The sequence below is a fragment of the Cupressus sempervirens genome, chromosome 2 (genome assembly GCF_028749045.1).
Source record: "Cupressus sempervirens isolate cs-2001-9-10 chromosome 2, ASM2874904v1, whole genome shotgun sequence".
NCBI lineage: Eukaryota > Viridiplantae > Streptophyta > Pinopsida > Cupressales > Cupressaceae > Cupressus > Cupressus sempervirens.
In genome coordinates, this window is record NC_143119.1 from 759,584,933 (window position 1) to 759,607,089 (window position 22,157).

At 37.2% G+C, this 22,157-nt stretch overlaps 1 protein-coding gene across 6 annotated transcripts in view; it reads right to left on the bottom strand.

The window, feature by feature from the left end:
• LOC149575653 (phospholipase D delta-like) overlaps positions 1-21,902 on the bottom strand; it is a 184,943-nt gene extending 163,041 nt beyond the window's left edge. For 3 of the 6 annotated variants that reach the window (XM_089815416.1, XM_089815412.1, XM_089815413.1), the window contains exon 1: positions 20,425-21,821. In XM_089815416.1, coding sequence (XP_089671542.1) covers positions 20,425-21,399 — 975 coding nt within the window. In that variant the 5' untranslated portion in view covers positions 21,400-21,821. Of the gene's footprint in view, positions 1-20,424 lie in introns of all 6 variants that reach the window. The other 3 variants (XM_089815415.1, XM_089815411.1, XM_089815410.1) reach the window with 2 other exon arrangements.
• Between the last annotated feature and the right edge of the window lie 255 nt (positions 21,903-22,157).

The following is a 22,157-nucleotide window of genomic DNA, read 5'->3' on the forward strand; positions in this document are numbered from 1 at the left end:
TTACCCTTTAAGTAAGCCTTATCAAAGTCATAAGCCTGGAATGTACCGACCCATTTCTACCAACAACATTGAGATCCTGCTAAATGAGGAAATATTTTAAGTTGTTATGATTTTTCTTCACTACAAATTTGTTGCCCACAAGGTACTGCCTAAACTTACCCAATGCATGCATAATGGGTAACATTTTCTTGTCATAAATGGTCTAACTCCTCTCTTGATCCCTTAACTTCCAACTCTCAAGTCCTATGGGGTACTTGTCATAATCAACACTACACAAAGTCCCTCTCTTGAAGTATCGTACTGTGACTCAAACTTAAACTGATCAAAACATTGTTATGCCTCCTCGGTCTAGATGAAAGCCCCTTCCTTTGTCCAACCTATGAGAAGTGTTGCCCATCGTGAAACCCCCTTCACAAAGCATCAATAGAAACTGCACACCCAAAAAATCCCTTAAGTTGTGGGAGACTCTTGGGCTAATCAATAATAGCCCGGTTTTCTCTAGATCAACTCTAACTGGCTCTGTACTAATAATATGCCCCAAATAGAGCAACTCTGTCATCCCGAACTCGTTGGCACGTAAGGATTCCCTCTCCAAAATATATAATAACTCCTCCAAGTCTCTCAAGTGCTCCCCCAAGTCTGACTGAATACCAAAATGTCATCGAAGGAGATCAAAACAAACCTCCACAACTGATGTTAAAACAACCTGTTCATACAACACTAAAACGTAGCTAGTGTGTTGGTTAGGTCAAATAGCATAACTAGGAACTCAAGATGTCCATAATGGCATTTGAATGTTGTCTTCTCCACATCCTTCTCTACCATCCATATCTGATGTTAACCAAAACACAAGTCAAACTTGGAGGATTAACAAGCCTTGTGCAACTCATTAATCAACCCATTTATGTGGGTTACCGGATACCTGCTCTTTATTGTCTTCTTATTTAGGCCTTGCTAGTCAATGCAAATGCAAAGGGTCTCATCCTTCTTCTTTACTAACACAAATAGAGATGCAAATGGGCTCTTACTAGGTATGGTATGCTCCATATCAAGCAATTCCTTAATTGTCTTCTATCTTGTCATTGAGCCCCTTGGGTTGTTTGTTCAGGGTGACGATGACGAGTTTAGCACCCTCCTCTAACTCAATGATGTGATCAATACCCCGGTTTGATAGTCTACGTGGAAGAATATCATTAAGCACCTTACTATGTTTTGTTAATATCTCTTGAATCTATGGGGGGTACTTCTGCTACTCAACTCTGATAGGCATCAACACACACTATGTTGCCCACTCTACCTACTCATGTCTAATCAACCTCTATAGTACAGAGGTTCCCATATGTCATTCCCCTCAATACATGCTTTGTCTCATCTACCTCAAACCTCATCTCCATAGTGCACACATTGAGGTAGAACTCTTCAATCATGTGAAGCCATGTCATCCCTAGGATGACATTCATCTCACCCAAACTAATCACATAGTAATCTGCCTAAAACTCAGTCATTCAACCTCAAAGGGAGATTGAGGATCCTCTCAGTATATGTGAGAATAAATCCATCTTCCACTCTCTTTCTGAAATGAATTATGTTGTTGTTCTAAAGTTCTATGAAATGGTTTCATGTCCTTATTACTTGGGGAATGCTTGGAAGAATACTTGTTCCTTGAATCAGCATGCTCCATACTTCTATCTTTCTCCATGGCAAGTTGTAATGTGGGTGGGTCAAATGCTCTAACCCAACTAAGTAAAGATTTGAAAGCCCCTTACCAAATAAAACCATCAATCTCCTCTCGAAGATGTATATCACTACCATTGATAGCCTCTAGAACTTAGCTATATAGCTTCTAAGTACCCATACTGCTTAAGTTGCACAAGTTCCCTGACTCGCCTTGGACTCAACAAGTTGGTTTCGGGCTCAAACTCAAGCTCGGAGTCCAGACTCAACAAGAACTCGAAAAATGAAAACCCAAGAAATTTAGATATTGTTAAGGATTTAAAACTTTTATCATGCATCATTTAGTCAATTAATATCAAAGATACCATAATTGAGATATATACATTGACTATGAGTTACATTGAGATGATGTATGTGTCTGGTAAAGGTAAGGGTGTAGCCTTTTGTCACCATGTCTTGAAAACCAGGACATTACACACATTTATCCATGCAATCCTAGTGGAGGTGAGTTTCCCTTTTGGTTGGAGTTTGGTGAGCTATTGGATGCGAGAATGCTTGGGGACAAGCAGTTTCAAGAGGGCAGATTGTAATGTCACCATTTTAGCTCACCTCGAGTTGCAGTTAGGATTATCCTATAAGTGACCTTTGTAGGCTAATCATTTGGTCAAGCTAGAGATTATATTTACACTCTAGTGGGTGGTGATGTCAAGGTTGCTCTTTGTTAGGGCCAATCTGACAAACTTACTATTTACAATAATTTACTATTATAGAAGACTCAAGACTACTATTCTGAGCAAGGCACCTAAACAGTTAGTTGTATGGAGTATGGGGCCATCGGCAGAGCTTCCAGTTTGAGACTTACCATTTATAGTAAGTCAGTTGTGTGTCAATTGCTAATTTCGGCATGTCATCTAGGCATCATTTTCTATCCAAGAACGCTTGGATTTTATATGGATATTAATGGGGTTTATAAGCCAAATATTTGATTAGTAATCATTAGTTTATTCTTACATAATTAATTATTAAATTTAAAAGATTATTATAAAGGCCTTGAAGGTGCATCAATTATTATTTAATATGTTGGTCTTGGACATCAAAGTTAAGGGAGGGGAAATGAAATTAAGTTATTTTAATTCAAAAAGAAGCTAGCAACAAAAGCAAAAACCTATATTAAAATTTAAGTGAGGAGTCACGCTAAAGTTGGTCAATTTTGGAAGGAATTGAGTTATAAAGGCAATCAAGGTGATCAAACTTCTCCATTTTGTATGCTTGTTACTTGTGAATTCGATGTTTTTGAAGCAAGGGTTTGAATTGCTATCAACTGGAGAATTGATAATTCTTTTCGTTTTACCTATGCACTTTGAATTAGACAATCTGGTCCAGTGCATCGCGCGTGCTCAAACTTCAACCACAGGTTTAGAATGTGCTTAAAGGGGTCTGAAATTTGAAATGAACTTCAGTGTCTAGGAATCAAGGTATACGACAAGATTTGGCTGGTGTTTTAATTCAGATCGCAGCCTCCTACTGTAGCTTCCTTAGGTGTTTTTGGCAGCCGTAACTCTTAGGGAGAGGTCTGCAATTTATATCATAAGGGATGCGATTCAACTTAGGGAGCCAAGGTTGTAATGAGAAGGCTTGTTTTGGCTAGGAGAGGCCAATATTATATTTTGGCAATTAACGATAAGGAGTTTAAGCACTTCCAGTCAGCAGCAACTACTTCCAAGTTCTTTAGCTATTTGAAACTAAAGAGTTGCATTACTATTAGGTATTGTAAATATTAGTATTGAGATATTTGAAGAATAAAGATTGTGTGAGCTTAATTCTGCTCTACACATTTTGAATTTTATTGCTTGTAATTATTTATTCTCTGAAGTTTTCAAAAAATAAAACATACATTTGGAAAACATCGCAAAAACAAAAACTCATAAAAAAACACCAAATTCAAAGCATGAGTTGCAGTCATAACCCACTGGGGTTATTATAGTTTGTAGTTTGATATAAATTACCATCCACTATTTTCCATAGATAGAGAAAACCATGGCTGATGTAATATCCCCATTATTAAATAAAATGAAATAATAATATTTTGTATTTAGGGTCCTAATCGATTTATGTATAGCTTGGGCCCATCTTTAATTTTCCAAAAGCGTAGGTGTTTGTCGTGTCGTGTGTCAGCACTTTGTTTCTCCCTCAGGAGCTTTCCCTCCGACAAGGTATATATATCTATCAGGTTGGATGTTTTAGGTATGCGACTTAATTTGTTTTGTATTTGTGAATTCTGTGGAGTTCTATTATTGTTCACCATTTCTGAAATGAAAGACCTTCCCTAACTGGCTTTTGTAGCTTCACTAGGTTTCAAGCCTCAACCTAATCTACTTGGTATACATTGCTTTAAATCTAGCACATCTAGAACACCATCTTTGTTTGCAATCGAAATACCGGAAGCATTGTAATTGTTTGATGACAACAAAATTCTTTATGTTATAACTATCATTGAATTCCTCCTATCTTTGGTGTTTGTGCAATAACATTATCTCTAAAGGGAATATCTCATGTGCAATAAACTCAACTCTGGGGCATATACAAATCCATAAATTCGTACTACATAGTGTTCAGTATAATTACCAAGGAACGACGTAAGGCATACTAGTGAAGTCATACAATCCATTTCTCCCCTCCCTTACCGCTGCTGCCATCACCATATCCTACAGCCACTCATACAAGGAATCAAAAGTTCGAAGGACAGACAGTAAGCCCCCAAATTGTACAGTGCAAACTTTGCCCAGTCCGTAGGCAGTCATTCTCCCAACGGCTCCTTCCCAAGTCCGTGCAGTGCTATCCATACGGTGACTTGCCATCAGGTCATGCGGTGACCAACACCAACCGCACGATGGCCTGCATAAACCAAAACTCCACCCTTGAGAACTGTATGCACAAGCTGCTTACCATACATTGTAAGTTGATATGTAAAGTGGAAATTACATGGGGTGTGCCAAAAATTGCACCTATGACAAATTGGCACATTACAGCTGAACCCATGTAGACAATATATATTTGGATTCCTTTGAGGTAAGAAGTTCAAATCAACTTCACCATGAGAAAGATGTAAAGCCCACAGCAATATGTGTGTTTGTGTGTGCAACAATTCTTTAAAGGAGGGAAGAGATAAGGATGAGATAAATTCTAAATTGTACAATAAGAAGGGAGCAATTGAATTGCTAAAGGTGTTTCCAAAGGCGTAAACAAGTGGCTTCCTTCCCCTCTTGAACGTCAACTTTTTGAATGGAAAAATCAAAGGCTTAGGCAAAGGAGATTGAAGCTGCAAAAATGAAAAGATGTGCATAAGGGGAAGAATGGATAAACAAGTAATATCTAGTGTCTCCTAAGGATCTTGAGGATTTGGAGATTTGTGGCCCTTTCACAAGTAGTTAGACCTGATGTTGGAATTAAAAAATTGCCTCCCACTTTGGAACTGAATGTCAATGCCAACGAGGAAGGCTTGGCTGAAGCAGAAAGAGAGGAAGACTATGGAATGGAGGACAAACTTGAGCTCTAGAGGAGGAATGGCCATTAGTTAAGAAGGAGAAAGGAATGGATAGAGACAACAAAGTTATGCAGAATGAAACTTTGGATTCTACACAAGAAGGCTTTGATAGGTTAGCATTTTGATTATCCAAACCCTTAGCAAGAAGGAAATTAATCCTTCCTAGATTCTCAAAGAAAGTTTTGCCAGATTGAGAACACAAAATGTCCACAAGGCGTTATTGGTCGACCTGCAAGGGAAATTGAGTGCACTCTATCAGTCTGAAATTGTAATGACCCTGCTCAAATCTGATCCCAAAATGTTGATAAAGGTTCAAAAAAACACTTTGCATACAAGGGTCATATGACTGATATAAAATTTCAGTTTGCTTTTATGGCTCTTTCCTTCACTTAGCATCAATATGAATGCTTGCAAGAAGACTCTAAATTGACTAAACAATGACCTAACATGAATGTGCAACTTATTTTGACAATATTCAATGAATACATGTGACTGAAACTACTTACAATATGCGGCTACAGCAACTAGTAATTTTGACAAACACTTGGGATGCAAAATTATAACATTATTTATGCCAAAAAAGAGAACCTACAGCCAATTGACATTTTGTCAAACAATTGGCATGCAAACTAATAAGTTGTTCATGAATGATAAATACATATTCAATTACACTATATCAAACTAGCAACTTATGTCTCATTTATTGCACATATAATGTCAACTACAATGCTAGTATGAAATGGCCAAGACTCTTGGCTTACATCCGCAAGACTGTTACAACATTTCACCTACAGCCTTACCTCCTAATATGCATCTAAATGAAAGAACAATGCATGTAATATCCAAAGGAACCTGATTGTAGATGGCTGTAATAATTTTCTCCAATGTTGCCTTTCTGCTTTACTTTTTCTGATCTGCTTTTTCACTTGCTTTTTTTGGATCTGCTTTTTCGCTTTGCTTTTTCAAACTGCTTTTTCGAACTGCTTTATCAAACTTTCTTTTTCGGACTGCTTTTTTTGGACCTTCTTTTTTGCACTACTTTCAAAAACTCAAACTCTCAGGTAGTCTGAGTATTCAAATTAAGCTCAACTTGAAATAGCTGAATACCACTTCCAAAGTGCAACCTTTCAAAAGGTCTTTCACTTCCTCAGTTATGCAATCTCTTGAGAGGTATCGTTCTCAAGGATTATGCTAAATATTTGCAGACCTAGATGGTGCCACAAATGCTCAAGAGAAAATGTAATAGAATTATCAAATCCGGTCTATCCAAATGAGAGGCCAAGCCCTCTATTTATTTACTTTTCTAAAAAGTTAGTAAGGACTTCTAGAAGCATCTTTTTCTAAGAAGTTACTAAGAACTTCTAGAAACATCCATTATAAAATCTCATTATAATGCACTTTTATAATAAATAACTTTATAAAATAAAAAGTGCAACTCAACTTAGAATTATAACATGTAGGCCCAATATAAGAAGTAATGATAAAATATAAATAATATCTCCAAGAGCATAATAAACCATCCAATCCCCAAATAAATGCCAGAATGACTCTCTCATTACAACCACCCATCTACGAAAGTCTATGATAGCCTGATCTGGTACGCAAAACGATGCCAGCCAAAACGGGGACACTACAGAAATATAAAAATTTAAAATCAGAATATTTTATGTAGCATTAGTACATTTGAATAGGAGCCAATAGTGGCATGTTGTGATGGTTAAGTTGTTAAGTTGTTATCCTTGCCATCAAGGTTCAAATCCAATGGGGATGAGTCCCCCGTTTGTGGCCTCACTGGTTCATAGCTCCAAGTCAAAGCGTTTACCCCTTAAAAAAAAAATTAAAAAGTACATTTGAATAGGATATGAATGCAACGCTTAAACTAAAAAATAGAAATTTTATTTATTCAACTTTTAACTGACATGAAATTAGATTGAATAAGTGAAGAATGAATTTTTATTGACATCATCGAGACCATCAATCTAATGGACCAAGAGTGTCACTGTTAACAATTTTCAAATTCCTTTCAATGGCAGTTCTTCTGTGTTGATTTCTGTAGTTCAAGAGGAGTTTGCGTGTTGATTTTTTTTTTTTTGTATGCACGAGAAAGTTCAAATTTCAGTTTACTTTCCCAAACAAATACAGCATGTTGCAGTTATCTAGTTATAGTCACTCCCTAAGTTTAGGTAGAAGTCATACTTTCTTTGTAGTAAGATAAATTTATGCAAGATGCCTAAATATAGAAGCGCTGTCTAACGAGGTATCATGGAATAAAACTTTTAAATTGAGCCTATGAGTTGAGCCTAAGCTACAATATTGTTTAGCAGTAGTTGGAGATTCAGTGAGAACAACTACTTGAGGCTGAAATAATATCTGTCTAATTGTTGCAGCAATCTTGTAATCTGCTGTACGAATTCTTGCTCCTGAAGCTGAATAAGCATCTCAACCTGCTTCCGTTGTTCATTGTTTTTTAATTAAACTATAGTATTGGCTGTTACAAATCAGACAGATAAACATTATTCTTGTTTCTATTTTGTGAAGTTTGTTGAGTAGATAATTTGTAACTAGGTTATAGAAATTAACATGGTATACCATAATGTCACCAATTTTTTATAAAATATTTTAATTGAGTTAATTAATTAAAAGGCCCTATAAAAAGTTAATACCGTCAAAAGGAGTTATTTAATTAATTGATTTAATTAATAAAGGGGCCCAATTTTTATTAATTATCCATAGGTATTTGTCGTGTCGGCATTCTTTTGTAAACCCTCGAGAGTTTTCCATGAAGGAGTACTTATGTGCGGCATGTAGAAAGTTGTCAGTATGCCATTCGGATTATTTCTTTGTACTATGAATTCCTATTGAAGATCTAGATTGTTTGTCATTTCGAAAGTGGAAGACCTTCACTACTTGGCAATTTCAGTTTCGGTGGGATTAAAGCCTCACCCTATTCCAATTCTCTATATTACTTTGCTTCGAGTCTAGCACATCTGGAGCCCCATCTTTGTCTACGAATATAATTGGCAAATATCAATGTTCAACATCTTTTCTTTTTTGGCATATATCTTGTGCAAATGGTGTTCTAATATTATCTTCTAGCATATAAGTTGGAATTCACTATACTGTCCAGATAGCGGATTCAAACCCCGTACGACACCTTCTTTATTCTTTAAGTGTTTTCTTTCCTTTCATGCCACCTTTGGCTTCCTTCCGTATACATTGACATTGTATGCCCATCTTTATTGCACGTATAGCCATACACAAGGAATAGGGGAGTTTTGTCGTATAGTCATACCACCATCTACATGAGACATTCCAGTTGTATCAAACCTGGCTGTTCTGCCAACCTATTGGGAGAGTTGGGAATTCAGACCTGGATCACACTGTGGCACCCAACAATGCCATATGGTCTCTATCTCAATCTCCAGCGAATTGGAAAGCACATTTGTTGGTCAAATACTCCAAGAACACTTTTGCATGCAAACTTATGGATGGCAACATTCAAGACGACCGATACAAGGTAGTCGATGACATCATCTACTATAAAGACAAAATATATTTGGTATCCGAGTCCAAGATGAAGGAAAGGATTGTGGAAGACGAAACTTGCCCAAATATCGTTGAACCAACACCCGACGATCAACATGATGGAAACATGAGTTCTACCAGTGACCCTCTAAATAAGCAGGCTCCACCGATACTTGTTCATCTTCCTCGTGATGTGGGCTTGATTGAGGATTGTTTATAGGAGCAATCTTTACAATTGGTTGAATATGGAGGTTCCTTTGGCTGGGCTCAAGACATACATGTTTGCCACCTCTTCATGTGAGGGGCATCCTCATGGAAACTACAAATTATGCCTAAGCCATGAGATCTCAAAAGAAATTTATGAGCATTATGGTATGAAGGCTTTTGATCTGATCATCAAGGCATCTCAATGGGATCCTAATGACTCAGGGCATGGCCATGCTTATATCAAAATGGGGTAGTGAAAGTTTGATAGATATTTACTTTCCTTGCCTACATCCAAGTGTGTGTACATGATCATGATGTGACATGAAGACTTCAGTAGAAACAACTATCGGCATTAGGTTTGGGATCCTAGAGCTACAGGGGGCAAACCACTTGATGATGGATTGCTTGAGGGCAAGCAATCTCTGGGCGGCGAGGATTCGTAATGTCCCCAATTTTTTATAAAATATTATAATTAGGTTAATTAATTAAATGGTCCTATAAAAATTAAATAATATCCCAAGGAGTTATTTAATTAATGAAGGGGCCCAATTTTTATTAATTATTCGTAGGTGTTTGTCATGTTGGCATTCTTTTGTAAACCCTCAAGAGTTTTCTCCAAAAGGGTATTTATGTGCAGCACGTAGGAAGTTGTTAGTATGCGATTTAGATAATTTCTTTGTATTGCAAATTCCTATTGAAGTTTTGTATTGTTTGCCATTTCGGAAGTGAAAGATCTTCCCTACTTGGCTATTTCGATTTTTGTGGGATTAAACCCTCACCCTATTCCAATTGTCCATATTACTTTGCTTCGGGCCTAGCACATCTAGAGCGCCATCTTTGTCTGCAGATATAATTGGCAAATATCTATGTTCAACATCTATTCTTGTTTGGCATATATCTTATGCAATTGGTGTTCTAATATTATCTTATCTGGCATATAAGTTGGAATTCACTATAGTTTCTGGATTGCGAATTCAAACCCCGTATGACACCTTCTTTATTCCTATAAGTGTTTCCTTTCCTTCCATGCGGCCTTCGACTTCCTACCATATGGCCTTCGCTTCCTACTATGTGGCCTTCAACTTCCTTCTATGCAGACTTTGGCTTCCTACCATGCAGCCTTCAGCTTCCTTTCATATACATTGACACTGTATGCCCATCTTGACCGCACGTATAGCCATACACAAGAATTAGAGGAGTTTTTTCATACAATGTTGATATTTGGTAGCTGCTGTTGGATAAACCTACATATAATTATATATGAGATATAATTTACATATATATATATATATATATATAAGTTTATTGTTATATGAGAGAAATTAATATAATGTATATATAATAATGATTAAATGTTTATTATATGAATTATCTAATTAACAAATAGATATATCCCATTCATGGGACATGTCTTTTCATGGCTTGTTCTCAATTTAAATAAGAGCTCGCTACCAGTTTGAAAACACATACCAAATATAATGTCAGTGCTTAGTACATTTGCAATGGTCCAAGAAAATCAGCATGGTATCAGAGCCTAACTGCAAATGTCATAGGGCACAAAAATGGTAATAGTGCAACATTGAGCATATCTTATGAAGGAACTTTCATCCCAACGCAATTGGTTGCCGCGATTTCAAACGATCAGTTTAAAATGTTTGTAACCAAATGCATGTTTCAATAACTAGCAGCCATACATCGAGTTGTTGGACAGATTGATGAGATGTGACAATGATCTAAAGAGAAATGGGAGTTAAAGTTTCAATATCATTCGATACCCATCTCAATAGGTAGAGATTTAAGAAAATGAGAAGTGGCATAGGTTTCACAAGATTATGTTTAGAAAGGAATATATCGTTTCCCTCGAGATGGGTGTACTTGGCTATTTGGGCATCTGAGCATGTCCAATTTACCTACATTTTTGCTTAGATAGGTCTCCAATCAGGAAAAAATAAATCCACAATTTGTGTTCATATCATTAGGTGGTAACACAATGACAACTGATGGTGAGAGCACAACAAATAATAGTATAGTAGAACAGATTGGAAGGCAAGTAAAGTAGGCTAAGGCGTTGCAGGATTCAGCCAGTGCATTTTGAAGATCAAGTTAGAGGAGGCAATCAAACAAAGAGCAGTTACTCTTGAATCTGAAATTAAGAAGCTTAGGTTGGCTCTTTACTCTATCGATGATATTGATCACGGAGAAGAGTTAAAATTAGAAAAGGAAACATATATCAAAGTGGATATAAGTTAGCAATTTACTTGCCATGCAGAACGATATCTTTTAGACCAAAGAAGGATCGAACACGCACTATTAAAAAGGATACGTACTTGGTGAGGGACAAGGAACGTAGGGGGGATAAGAAAATAGACATATCCAAAGCCTTGGGAAAGCGACGACAATGGACATGTACTATCATGAAGCAAGAGTGAATCACAAACATTCTACATGGATCTTGGCACCAGCTGTTCAGAAATTAATGTGGTCTACTAATTTTTTTAAATAATGGGCATCGTATAAGGAATTTAAAAAGACCGCCAAATAAGAAAAGGAATGTCTGTTATCAAAACGAAAGAAGCCCGCCTTAATTTCGATGTGTGCCACGTTGAGAGGGACCTACCACTACCAAAGAGCGGTAATAAGGTGAGCGTACCAATACGAATGTATGAATATTACATATATTCATATGATATAGGAGCATCATGGGGTAAGAGGGACCCGTACAAAGGCCAGGGCAGGTATAACGTGATCTATTTTAATACTATAAATTAATTTTGTGGTATATATATGAATATGGTGAAATAACATAGTTTGCATAATTACTTAAATGAATGATGCAACTTAAGTATAATTATCAATATTGAATATGATTAGTCATAAATAAGAATGTCCCTTGGACATTAAAGAATAGAATAATTATACTATTTTGAAGGCAAGGATCAATACTACACTATTATGATATTATGAATATCAAATTATTCCTAATATTATTATCCTTGAGTATTATTGTAGTCTCTCTCTCTTATTTTTATTTTCAATACATACTATAAGAGCTATGCACCTTGATCTTTTCCTCCGAGAATGTTCTTGCAGGAAAAAGAGGGAGATTGAGATTCAGAGGGAGGCTAACATTTCAAGCAACCTTGAAAGAGAGAAAGCAAATAGAGGATATGATTCAATCAACCTTTAGTGATCTCGATCATATTAATTCAGAGGGAGTAAACCATGTTGAGATAGATTCTTTAGCGATCAATTAATTGTAGTAGACAATAGGACTGTGATTCATGAATATACCACGTGACTGTGATTTTAATGGGCCTACCCCCCTGTGTACATCATGAGGAAGTGACCACTTCCAAATGATGTCACTTGTATTTGCGAAAGTTATTGAAAGGTGACGATCTTACAATAACTTAATTTTCTATTATGATGGATATCTTACGATGTCTATGCAGATCATAATAGACTATACTTTGCATGGTGAATGTTTATACAGTATTATGGTATGCATTATGAGAATGTGTATGCACATACCTTATGAACATTTTTTGAGTACATGGTGAATGTTATGCATATTGATATTCTGGAAGGCCATTACACAAAGTACTTGGTGAAGATCACACATCTTGATGTTCTAGAAGGCCATTGCTCACAGAGCACTTGGTTAATATCACACAATTTGATGTTCTAGAAGGCCATTACTCATAGTATTTGGTGAATATCTTGCATCTCAACATTATAGAAGGCCATTACTCAGAGTATTTGGTGAATATCATTGATATTCTGGGAAGCCAATACTCATGATATCAAATGTGATATCAAACATTTTTGAGTAATTGGTGAATATCATGTATTCTCGGAGACCAATACTTATGATATCAGATGTGATATCAAACCTTACTGAGTATTTGGTGAATATCATATATTCTAGGAGACCAATACTCTTGATATCAAATGTGATATCAAAATGATGGATATCTTTTGATCAAAGATATCCTTAATCTTGCTAACTTGATATTACTTTGAGGTAATACGTGTGTTTATCCTCCCTAGCTAAGAGGGAGTGTTAATGTTTGGTAGCTTCTATCGAATAAACCTATATATAATTATATATGAGATATAATTTATATATATAATTTTATTGTTATACGAGAGAAATTAATATAATATATATATATATATAACAAAGATTAAATATTTGTTATATTAATTATCTAATTAACGAATAGACAACTCTCATTTGTGGGACATGTCTCTTCATGGCTTATTCTTAATTTAAATAAGTGCTTGCTTCCATTTGGAAAACACATACCAAATACAATGGCAGGGCATAGTAAATTTTCAGCGGTCCAAAAAAAAATCAACATATAGTCATATCACCATCTGTGTGAGACATTACATACACGACAAGCACTGAATCTAAATAAGAGTCAAATTTTGTGACATAGATTTCAAGGGAAAGAAATCAAATTTTAGTTTTCAATTTCTTCGAGGGTTTAAGTCTACAACAAAAAATGGTATTCAATATGACCATAGGCTTGAGGGTGCCTTGAACAATTTGTAGTGAAAGGTTCCAATTACATCAATTCTCAAAGAGAATAGATTGTGGATCCATACTAGTACAATATCTACTCCACCACTGGATGATCCCATTGCCTTAGATGCAAATGGAGTCAAAAAGGCCAAGGTGCAAAGATTTATCCTTAACGGGGTAAGAGATCACTTGACTACCTATTTGTCAATGAAGGACACTACCAAATAGATGCGGGATACACTCAAAACTATATCAGAGTGACTATTAGAGTCATAAGATGATGCTAAGAGACAAATTGCACTATATCAAGAGATCCAACAGCAAGAGCATAACATCTTGCTTGTCCCGATTGTCTCAAGTAAAGGACAAGTTGGTTGTTTTTAGTGAGTTGATTCTTGAAGATGAGCTAGTTTGTATAGCCTTCAATCGTTTTTTGAAGCACTAGGTAGTGTTTGTAGTTATTTTGTGCCTAAGATTGCCTACCTAGTTGGGTAAGGCTTCAAAATGATTTTGTCCAAATGGAGATTCGAGAAAATGCTTATTAAGGAGATGAAAGATCCCCAATCCTGGCGACCTTGGAAATTGATGTTTGTTTCAAAATTTGAGACTTTGAACAGCATTTTGTACCTCTGAATAGACTTTGTAGAATTCTGATTTCTTTTTGGTCTTTTCTCATTTTCAAGTTTTTAGGTGTTTTTGAAGATTATGCAAGTAAATGACAAATAACAAATAACTTCGAACTAAGAATGATGAGCAACATTCATATATTGAAAACGCTTAACAATCTGGAAATGATTCAAATCGTACCAAGCATAATATTCAGATTTTTGCATTCAAAAAAATAAATATATCACATGGATTTGTTACTAACTACAATGAACCTAACGCCAGCTGTAGAAGAGTTTTACAATCACAAAAGATGGAGAGCTTGCTGTCACAAACCCCTGTATGATCTCCAAATTGCAAAACGTGGCTGCTAATAACGAATGGCACCCACAATACAAGCATGAGTTGCCTCTGGAAGAAACGCCCAATCAAGAATAGGTTGGCCGCCTTAGCTGAATGTGATGTTTCCTTCTAATAATGATGCTGTGAAGAATGTCGATCCTTGCCACAGAGAATAGTACTTTCCAACTCCAATACTGAATCACCAAATCCTTGTTGAGGTTTGCGTCCCAACACTCCAAACTTAGGGTTTTCGTCCCAAGCCTCTAAATCGCTCGACTGAAGCAATTTCCAATCTCACAAGTTTCAAATGTCAAAAGATAATTAAAAAATAGGTCTTCATCTCCTTATAACTCCTCCCAAGTGCAAATCGAACCCTTAATGAGAATTACACTTTGTACTTTATAATAAAATAACATTGCGACATCCTCCTAAAATCTAAGGATGGCCCCTAAAATCAAGGAACTGCACCGAACTGGCTCCCAACTGATTGTAAAGCCAAGTCCGATCACTGAATATCCTGTATGAGCCTCTATCCACAACTACTAGCCTACGAGACCCCCATGATAGGCTAACTCGCATAACTCTGCTAGTCAGACTAAAGAGAGGAGACCAGTTGAAGAAGGTTGAAAACAAAGATTGCTCTTGTAAGCAAGCATAAGCAAAAGGCCAAGAAAGGGCCAAGTGGAGGTTCATTAAAGAGTGGACAATGAAAGTTACGAGTAAACTAATGTGTTTTTGTCGTCATCAATTGTGTCACTATACTAGTTAGTGCTTGAATAAGAAAAACAAGGGCTAGCAAAATAAGCAGAATTGGGTCACTATCCTACTTAGTGCCCAAATAAGAAAAACAAGGGCTAGAAAAAGAAGCAAGTCGTAGCTATTACAAAGGTGGACAAGATTGCAATACGGTTTGAGAATGACTTTTCACTTGTTGCTTATCTCTCAAGTGTAGTTGCCAACATTGTATGGTATATTCATAGCAGGGCTTCTCGCCGAATGAACGGGAGTCAAACAGTGTTTTACCAAGTTATAGGATTCAGATTTCTATATTGAGCTTTGAGAAAATGCCAAGTACCATGAAGTTGGAGTTGGCATAGTCAAGTTTTAGAGGTAGTCTAGCAAACCTCTATTGGTGGAGGATGTCTTGTATGACCCAAGAATGACAGAATTAGTTATTAGCCTCTACTTTGGATGACAAAGGTTATGTCATGAACTTTGAGGAGGGAAATTCTACATTTGCCTCAAGGATCCCAAGGTAGTGAAAGAGACTGGATTTAGGCATGGCAACTTGTTTCAATTACAGATTGAGCTAGAGCATGCATTGGTAAGTAACAATAGAAGGTTAGGAGAATTGTGGCCAATGATGATGGCTCATCTTCACCATACGGCACTTAATGTGCTCAAGGAAATAGTTACAGGGTTGTCTGAGATCAAGTTCAAGAAGTATGAAGTGTGTAAGGGTAAATATGCTAAGACCTATTTTCTGAGCAATAAAACTAGGTCCAACAAGACTTTGGACCTAGTACACTCAAATGTTTGTAGACCCATCTATTATTTTACCTTCATTGATGATTTCTCTATGAAGATGTGAATATGTTTTCAAAAGAATAAAGATGAGATCTTTCTAGTAGGTTCAAAGAGTTTAAGGCTCTAGTGGAGAAACAGACAAGGAGGAAGATCGAGACACTAAGGCTGGATAATGGAGGTGACTATACTTCAAAAGCCTTTAATGATTTTTGTGCTCGAGAAGGTGTCAAGAAAGAGTTGGTTGTTTTGTACAACTCTCAGCAGAAAAACAAGGCTATAGTCGAAGTTGTTAAGGTTGTTTTCAATGATCAGGATTTGTCATGCCTTTTATTGGTGGAAGCTTGCAATACTTGCAAAATAGGACGTCACACAAGATGTTAGGCAAGTTGATTTTGTTGGAGTCATTACCACAAAAAAATAGAATTTGGAGCATATTCACATCTTTGAATGTCTTATGTCTCATCATGTTCCCATGGAAAAGAGAGCCAAGTTCAAACCAACTATGGAGAAGGGTATCCTTATTGGTTACAATAAAACTTCCAAGGCCTATCAAGTTTACATTCCTACCCTCAAAACCACAGTTGTGAACAGGAATGTGAAGTTCGGGAGAGAGCTCTTCAAAATATTGGAAGCTTGATGGAGGTTCTGGAGGAGGAGCAAGCATCCAAGGATGAGGAAGCGTGAATTCCTTAGAGTTCAATCACATAAGCTGGACAAAAGTAGGCAAGTAGAGAAAGTGGATCAAGAGGAGGAAGAAAGAATTCCTCAGCTTTTGTCACGTATCATAGGGAGGAGGAATAGGGATACTAAGTAGACACTAAGAGAAGCCCAAGAGACTGTTGGTGCTTCACAAGATTCAGCCAAACCGAGAAAGCTCCCAAGCGCTACTTTGAGTCTCTAAGTATAGGGCACCTGTAAGTGAATTGATTGAGGTGGAGCCTTCTAGCTTTCAAGAGGCATCCAAGCACCAAGTACAAAGGGATGTCATGGTGGCAAGAGTTTTCCTCTATTATGAACAATAGCATATGTCAGGTTGTGCCACAACCAAAAGGTAAGTCAGTGGTGGGCTCCAGATGGTTGTATAAGATTAAGCATGTTGTGGATGGTAGCATGGAAAAGTTCGAAGCCTAGTCTTTGGCTAAGGGTTTTTAATAAAAGGGATCAATTATGATGAGACCTCCATTCTGATAGCCAATGGATTAGAGGATTCACCAAATGGACATGAAGATAGCCTTCCTCAATTAGTAGAGCAGATAGAGGGATTTGAGGTGCATCAAAGGGATTCCAATCTCTACAGATTGAGGACAGCAATTTATGGGCTCAAGTAGGCTCCCAAGGCGTGGTATGCACATATTGACAATTACTTGCAGAGCTTGACCTTCAGCAAGAGTAAAGCAGATCTGAACCTATTCTATGTTCAAGTAAAGTCAAGCCTCTCATATTAATGTTAAATGTCAATGACATGTTTCTCACAGGTTTAGAGGAACTAATAGGACACTACAAGTAGGATCATGCAGAAGAATTCAAGATGAAGGACTCAAGGTTGATGCATTAAGTTTTGAGATTAAAGGTGTGGCAGAGAGAGGGAGAGATTTTGCTTGGACAAGGGAAGTACACAGTTGAGATCTTGAAACAATTCAAGATGGAGGATTCTAACCCTATGTCCACACCACTTGTGACCAACTGGAAGAAGATTCATGCTTCATGATCAAAGGTAGTGGACCCAACTTTATACAAACAGTTGATTGGCTCTCTTATATATTTAGTCAACATCAGGTCAAATATTTCTTTAGTAATGAACTCACTCGGTCTGTTTATGGTAGAACCTAAGTGAATAGATTGGGTAGATGCAAAGCATGTTTTGAGGTATCTTTGTGGCACAATTTATTATGGGCTGAGGTGTACTCAATAGGATGGAGTGAAGCTTGAGGGATCACTAATGCAAATTAGGCAGGCACTACAACTGAAAGGAAAGCACTTTAGGGTATAGTTTTAGTTTGGGATCAGGAGCAATCTCTTGGTACAACAAGAAACAGAAGGTAGTTGCACTGAGTTCAACAGAGGCCGACTATATGGCCAAAAGTATGATTGTCTGTGACACTATCTGGCTTCAGAGACTTCTAGTTGGACTTTTTGATCAGGAGCTAGATCCAACAATCATTTACAATGATAATCAGAGTTGTATTAAACTTTCTAAGAATCCAGCATTTAACAACAAGTCAAAGCATCTGTAGATGCATCCAGATGTGCACGTTGCGCATATGAGTGCATCAACAAACAGCGGCGTGCATCATGCGCGCACCCAGCACACATCCGCAGACGCATCTGCACTGGTGCATATCCGCACCCAATGCAAGCCTACGATAGGTGCATCCTGCAACTAAGCTGTAAATGCATAGGAATAACAATGCACTTGTTGTAGAACCTTCCAAGATCAATTTTCAGCTCCCTTTGTTGATCCAGCAAATAAACATGATTGTTCAACCTCTTGCAATGATATTTGTTGTTTTCAAGAAGAATGAACTAAAATGAACTTGTTTTGGAGTTTCATGCGTTTTAGAAGCCACTTTAGGACTGAGAAGATAAAGAGGCAAATGTTTTGCCCATGCTGGCAGCTTTCTCCTTTCCTGTATGGGCTGTTCCATTTCTCTAGGGCTGCAAGTATTTGTATTTGTTGAACAGTGACCTCTGATTGATCATTGCTGGTTGTTATCATTCTCCAAAACCTAAAGGGGTAGCTCAAATGGGAGTACTCTAATGCTGGTTTGAAGAGAAAAGAGACAAAATTGCAAAGTTTTTGTAATGCACGAGAGCAGGGTAGGGATGGAGTTTGCGGAATGTAGAAACAATTCTAATGTATCATTTGGTGATGCAACCTCTAAGTATTGGCAATGAAATTAGCGATGGGATGCTAGCAGTATTGCCTTCCTTGATTTTTTCATCCAATTGGATTTTCACCAGTCAAAAATTCAGCGTTATGTGTTCTTCAATGTGGTGTACTTCCTTTCCTTATTAATTCCTCAGGTTAATTTAAAATGCTCATTTGTTAGATCTCAATATACCATTTGATCAATGGTTATGTGAATTGGAGGTGTAGAGCTAACATAAGAATCCATATCTGGTGCACCACTAGGTTTATAAACAAATGATATTTGAAACTTTGATTAATTGCACTTTATTATATGTTTACTACGGTAGTTATCTTATTAAGTAGATTTAAGAACAATGAACCCTTCAGATCAAGTTGAGTTCATTTGATCTTCAAAGTTAAAACTCACTGAACTGCTCTTCACGTTGAGTTCACTACTTGTTCAATTTTGGTTAACTCCTTTGGAAGACTCGTCTTTCTGACTTTACTTTGCAATCAATTTCATTTTAATTTTCACATCCTCGATATTAGATTATGTTGTTATTTGCATTCTGCACCATCCATATGTTCATTTGCAGCTTTGTAAGTCTTCATTCACCTAAATTTAGTCTTATGCTTCAACTCTCATTGAATTCTACAGAAAAAAAGTTATGCTTGAGCACCTCTACTAATTTTCTTCTTCATCTCTTTCTGTAAGATCTTTTTGCTCTTCAATTTTGTGTCGAGGTTTCATATACCTAGAAATTTCCCATTTCACTCATCATGATTTATGTAGTAGTAATCTAACACTTAATAAATTCCAACATTTCTTGAGATTGATTTCTAACACATAAGGATCCGAACACGTAGCTGAAGAACAAACTTTGAAGTCATAAATTGCTTAAATTTTGTAATTAAGCTTCTTCAATAGAAATGAGGAGCAGATGTCTAGGTGGCCCAAGCTTGAAAACTTTTAAATTGCCTCTGAATGCTTAAAGAGTCTAAGGGACCAAAAGGACAACTAAGCAGCCTACTGACTTTTCTCCAAGTTGTTCCTTTTGTTGTGGGGCTGTATTAGAAGATTAGCCATCTTGTGTAACCTTGCCTCCTCAAACTTGAAAACTTTTAAATTGCCTCTGAATGCTTAAAGAGTCTAAGGGACCAAAAGGAAAACTAAGCAGCCTACTGACTTTTCTCCAAGTTGTTCCTTTTGTTGTGGGGCTGTATTAGAAGATTAGCCATCTTGTGTAACCTTGCCTCCTCAAAAAGTTCCTTCATGCTATAAAGGTCAAGGCATGAAAGTCTGTGCACCAGAAGAGTCAACATCCGCATCTCAGGAGCAGGACCAGAGATTTCACATTTTGTAATCAACCTTTTCCAAAAAGAAAAGAAGAGTAGTTGAAATTATAATTCATTTATTCTACAAATCTCAAGCGCACCCCAAGAAATATGAAAAGACGGAATTTAGCTGCCAATGTGAAAACCCAAACGGCTTTAAAAGTTTAAAATGGAAAATGTACCATTATAAAGAAAAGATTGTCATGTGAAGTTTTGTCGTCCCATACTAGTTACATGACACGCACTAACATTAGTAAATATAAGTCTGGTATAGAAACTTACCGTTTTAATGAACAGATTGTCATGTGAAGTTTTGTCATCCCATACCAGTAACAGGACGCGCAATCCTTCCTGAGACTTAAATTTGAGAAGCTGCCCCAAATTCAAATCTCCTCCGCGCGGCAATGGCCTTGTGTGCTCCCTTATAAGCTTAATTTTGGTATATATGGACCAACCAGCAATGTAAACCAAGTGGTGTGCTTCTAATATGGCATGGCACATATCCTCCCAGCAGTTTTTCCGCTCAAACAGCCTTCCATCCTCTAGTTCAATATTCGGAAGAGAAATATCCTCCCCATGAGCATCCTGGTAAAGAGTAATCATCCCATGTTTTCGAAGTGGGAAATAAGTACGAGGCACTCCCTGATAATTTGGGCCAGGACCCACGCCAAATCCATATAGAGGATTATTTTGCGCCAAAGAAAATTCCATTGCAATCCTCAAAGATGCATTGGGCTTAGGAGGCAGTCCATTGGCTCCAAGCACGGGGAACCAATCTTCAATCCTCTCGCCTTTTAAAACTCTATTTGCAGAAATTGCCACCGTCCCAATAAGATCTGCTCCCATCAAGTCATCGTCCTTAACAACGAAGCGCACCTCGTCCGCTGGATGGGCCACTTGAATTACGAAATGTTCATTCCAGATTGGATGCTGGCAATTGCTTATCACACGAGTTTGGGCCACCGTAGCATCAGCAAGTTGCACAGAAACATAAGGATCACTGGTAATAATTTTACGATGCTCGCAGTGGCTCTTTGATTGACAGAAGTGTTTCCTAAAGCCAGTAAATGGGGAGAAACATTGACTCAGTCTTTCGGACAAGAGATCCATGTTGGGTAAAGCCCGTGCCTGAAAAACCCACACATTTAATGTTCCGTGCAATATAACTTTTCCATCTTCTTTAGACAAGCTTTTATCTGTACATAAATTTTCATTGTGAATAGGCTTCAAATCAGAACTACCCAGCATTGTCCCCATGCATAAATCCTAAAACAGAACCAGAAAAGCCTTTGGACACTCGAATCTAAATACTTCAGATTGCAAGGCATCTATACCAGCCCTTCTCCGTGGCTACAATTCAGCCTACAAGCTACTCCCAAAGTTCATGGCTTTGCCCTTACATTTTCGATCAAAACCGACTTATGATCTTCTTACTTCAAAAGTCTTTCAAGACCTTCAAGAAGTTTAACTAATTTTCTGTTTTACTGCTTTTGCTAAGATATGTGTAAAATTTAAAGACGTTGGTAACGCCCTTCTGAGGCTTAATTTATGGGGCTTTCTGCAAATTTATAAGTTACGTTCCCCACCCGAAGACGGGAATATTTAATGTCATCTATAATTTCAAGAAAACTTACATGGCACACTCCAGAAAATTACAGTGGCCCGCTCTCTAAGACCATAAATCTTTTTAAAGTTTTGAAATGTTTACAGAGAATAAATGGTAAATTATGCCAATTTCTCTGCAGCGTCAAAATTTCAAACTACCAAATTTTCTTCGTTCCGGGCATATTTCGTTGGATTTTTAACCGTAGTGCTCGAAGCACTCGCGAGATATTTTACGAGTGAAATTTTGAAGTTTTGGCGGTCACCGAAACGTCACTACAAAGACGTTATGGGCGATAAATGTTAGTACGTGATAGTATGTATATATTCAACAAGTGTGAGTCGGAAGCGTCTATCCAGCCGCCTAGCTTTAACAAGTAAATTATTTTCTACAATTTAAAAATTAGTTTTAA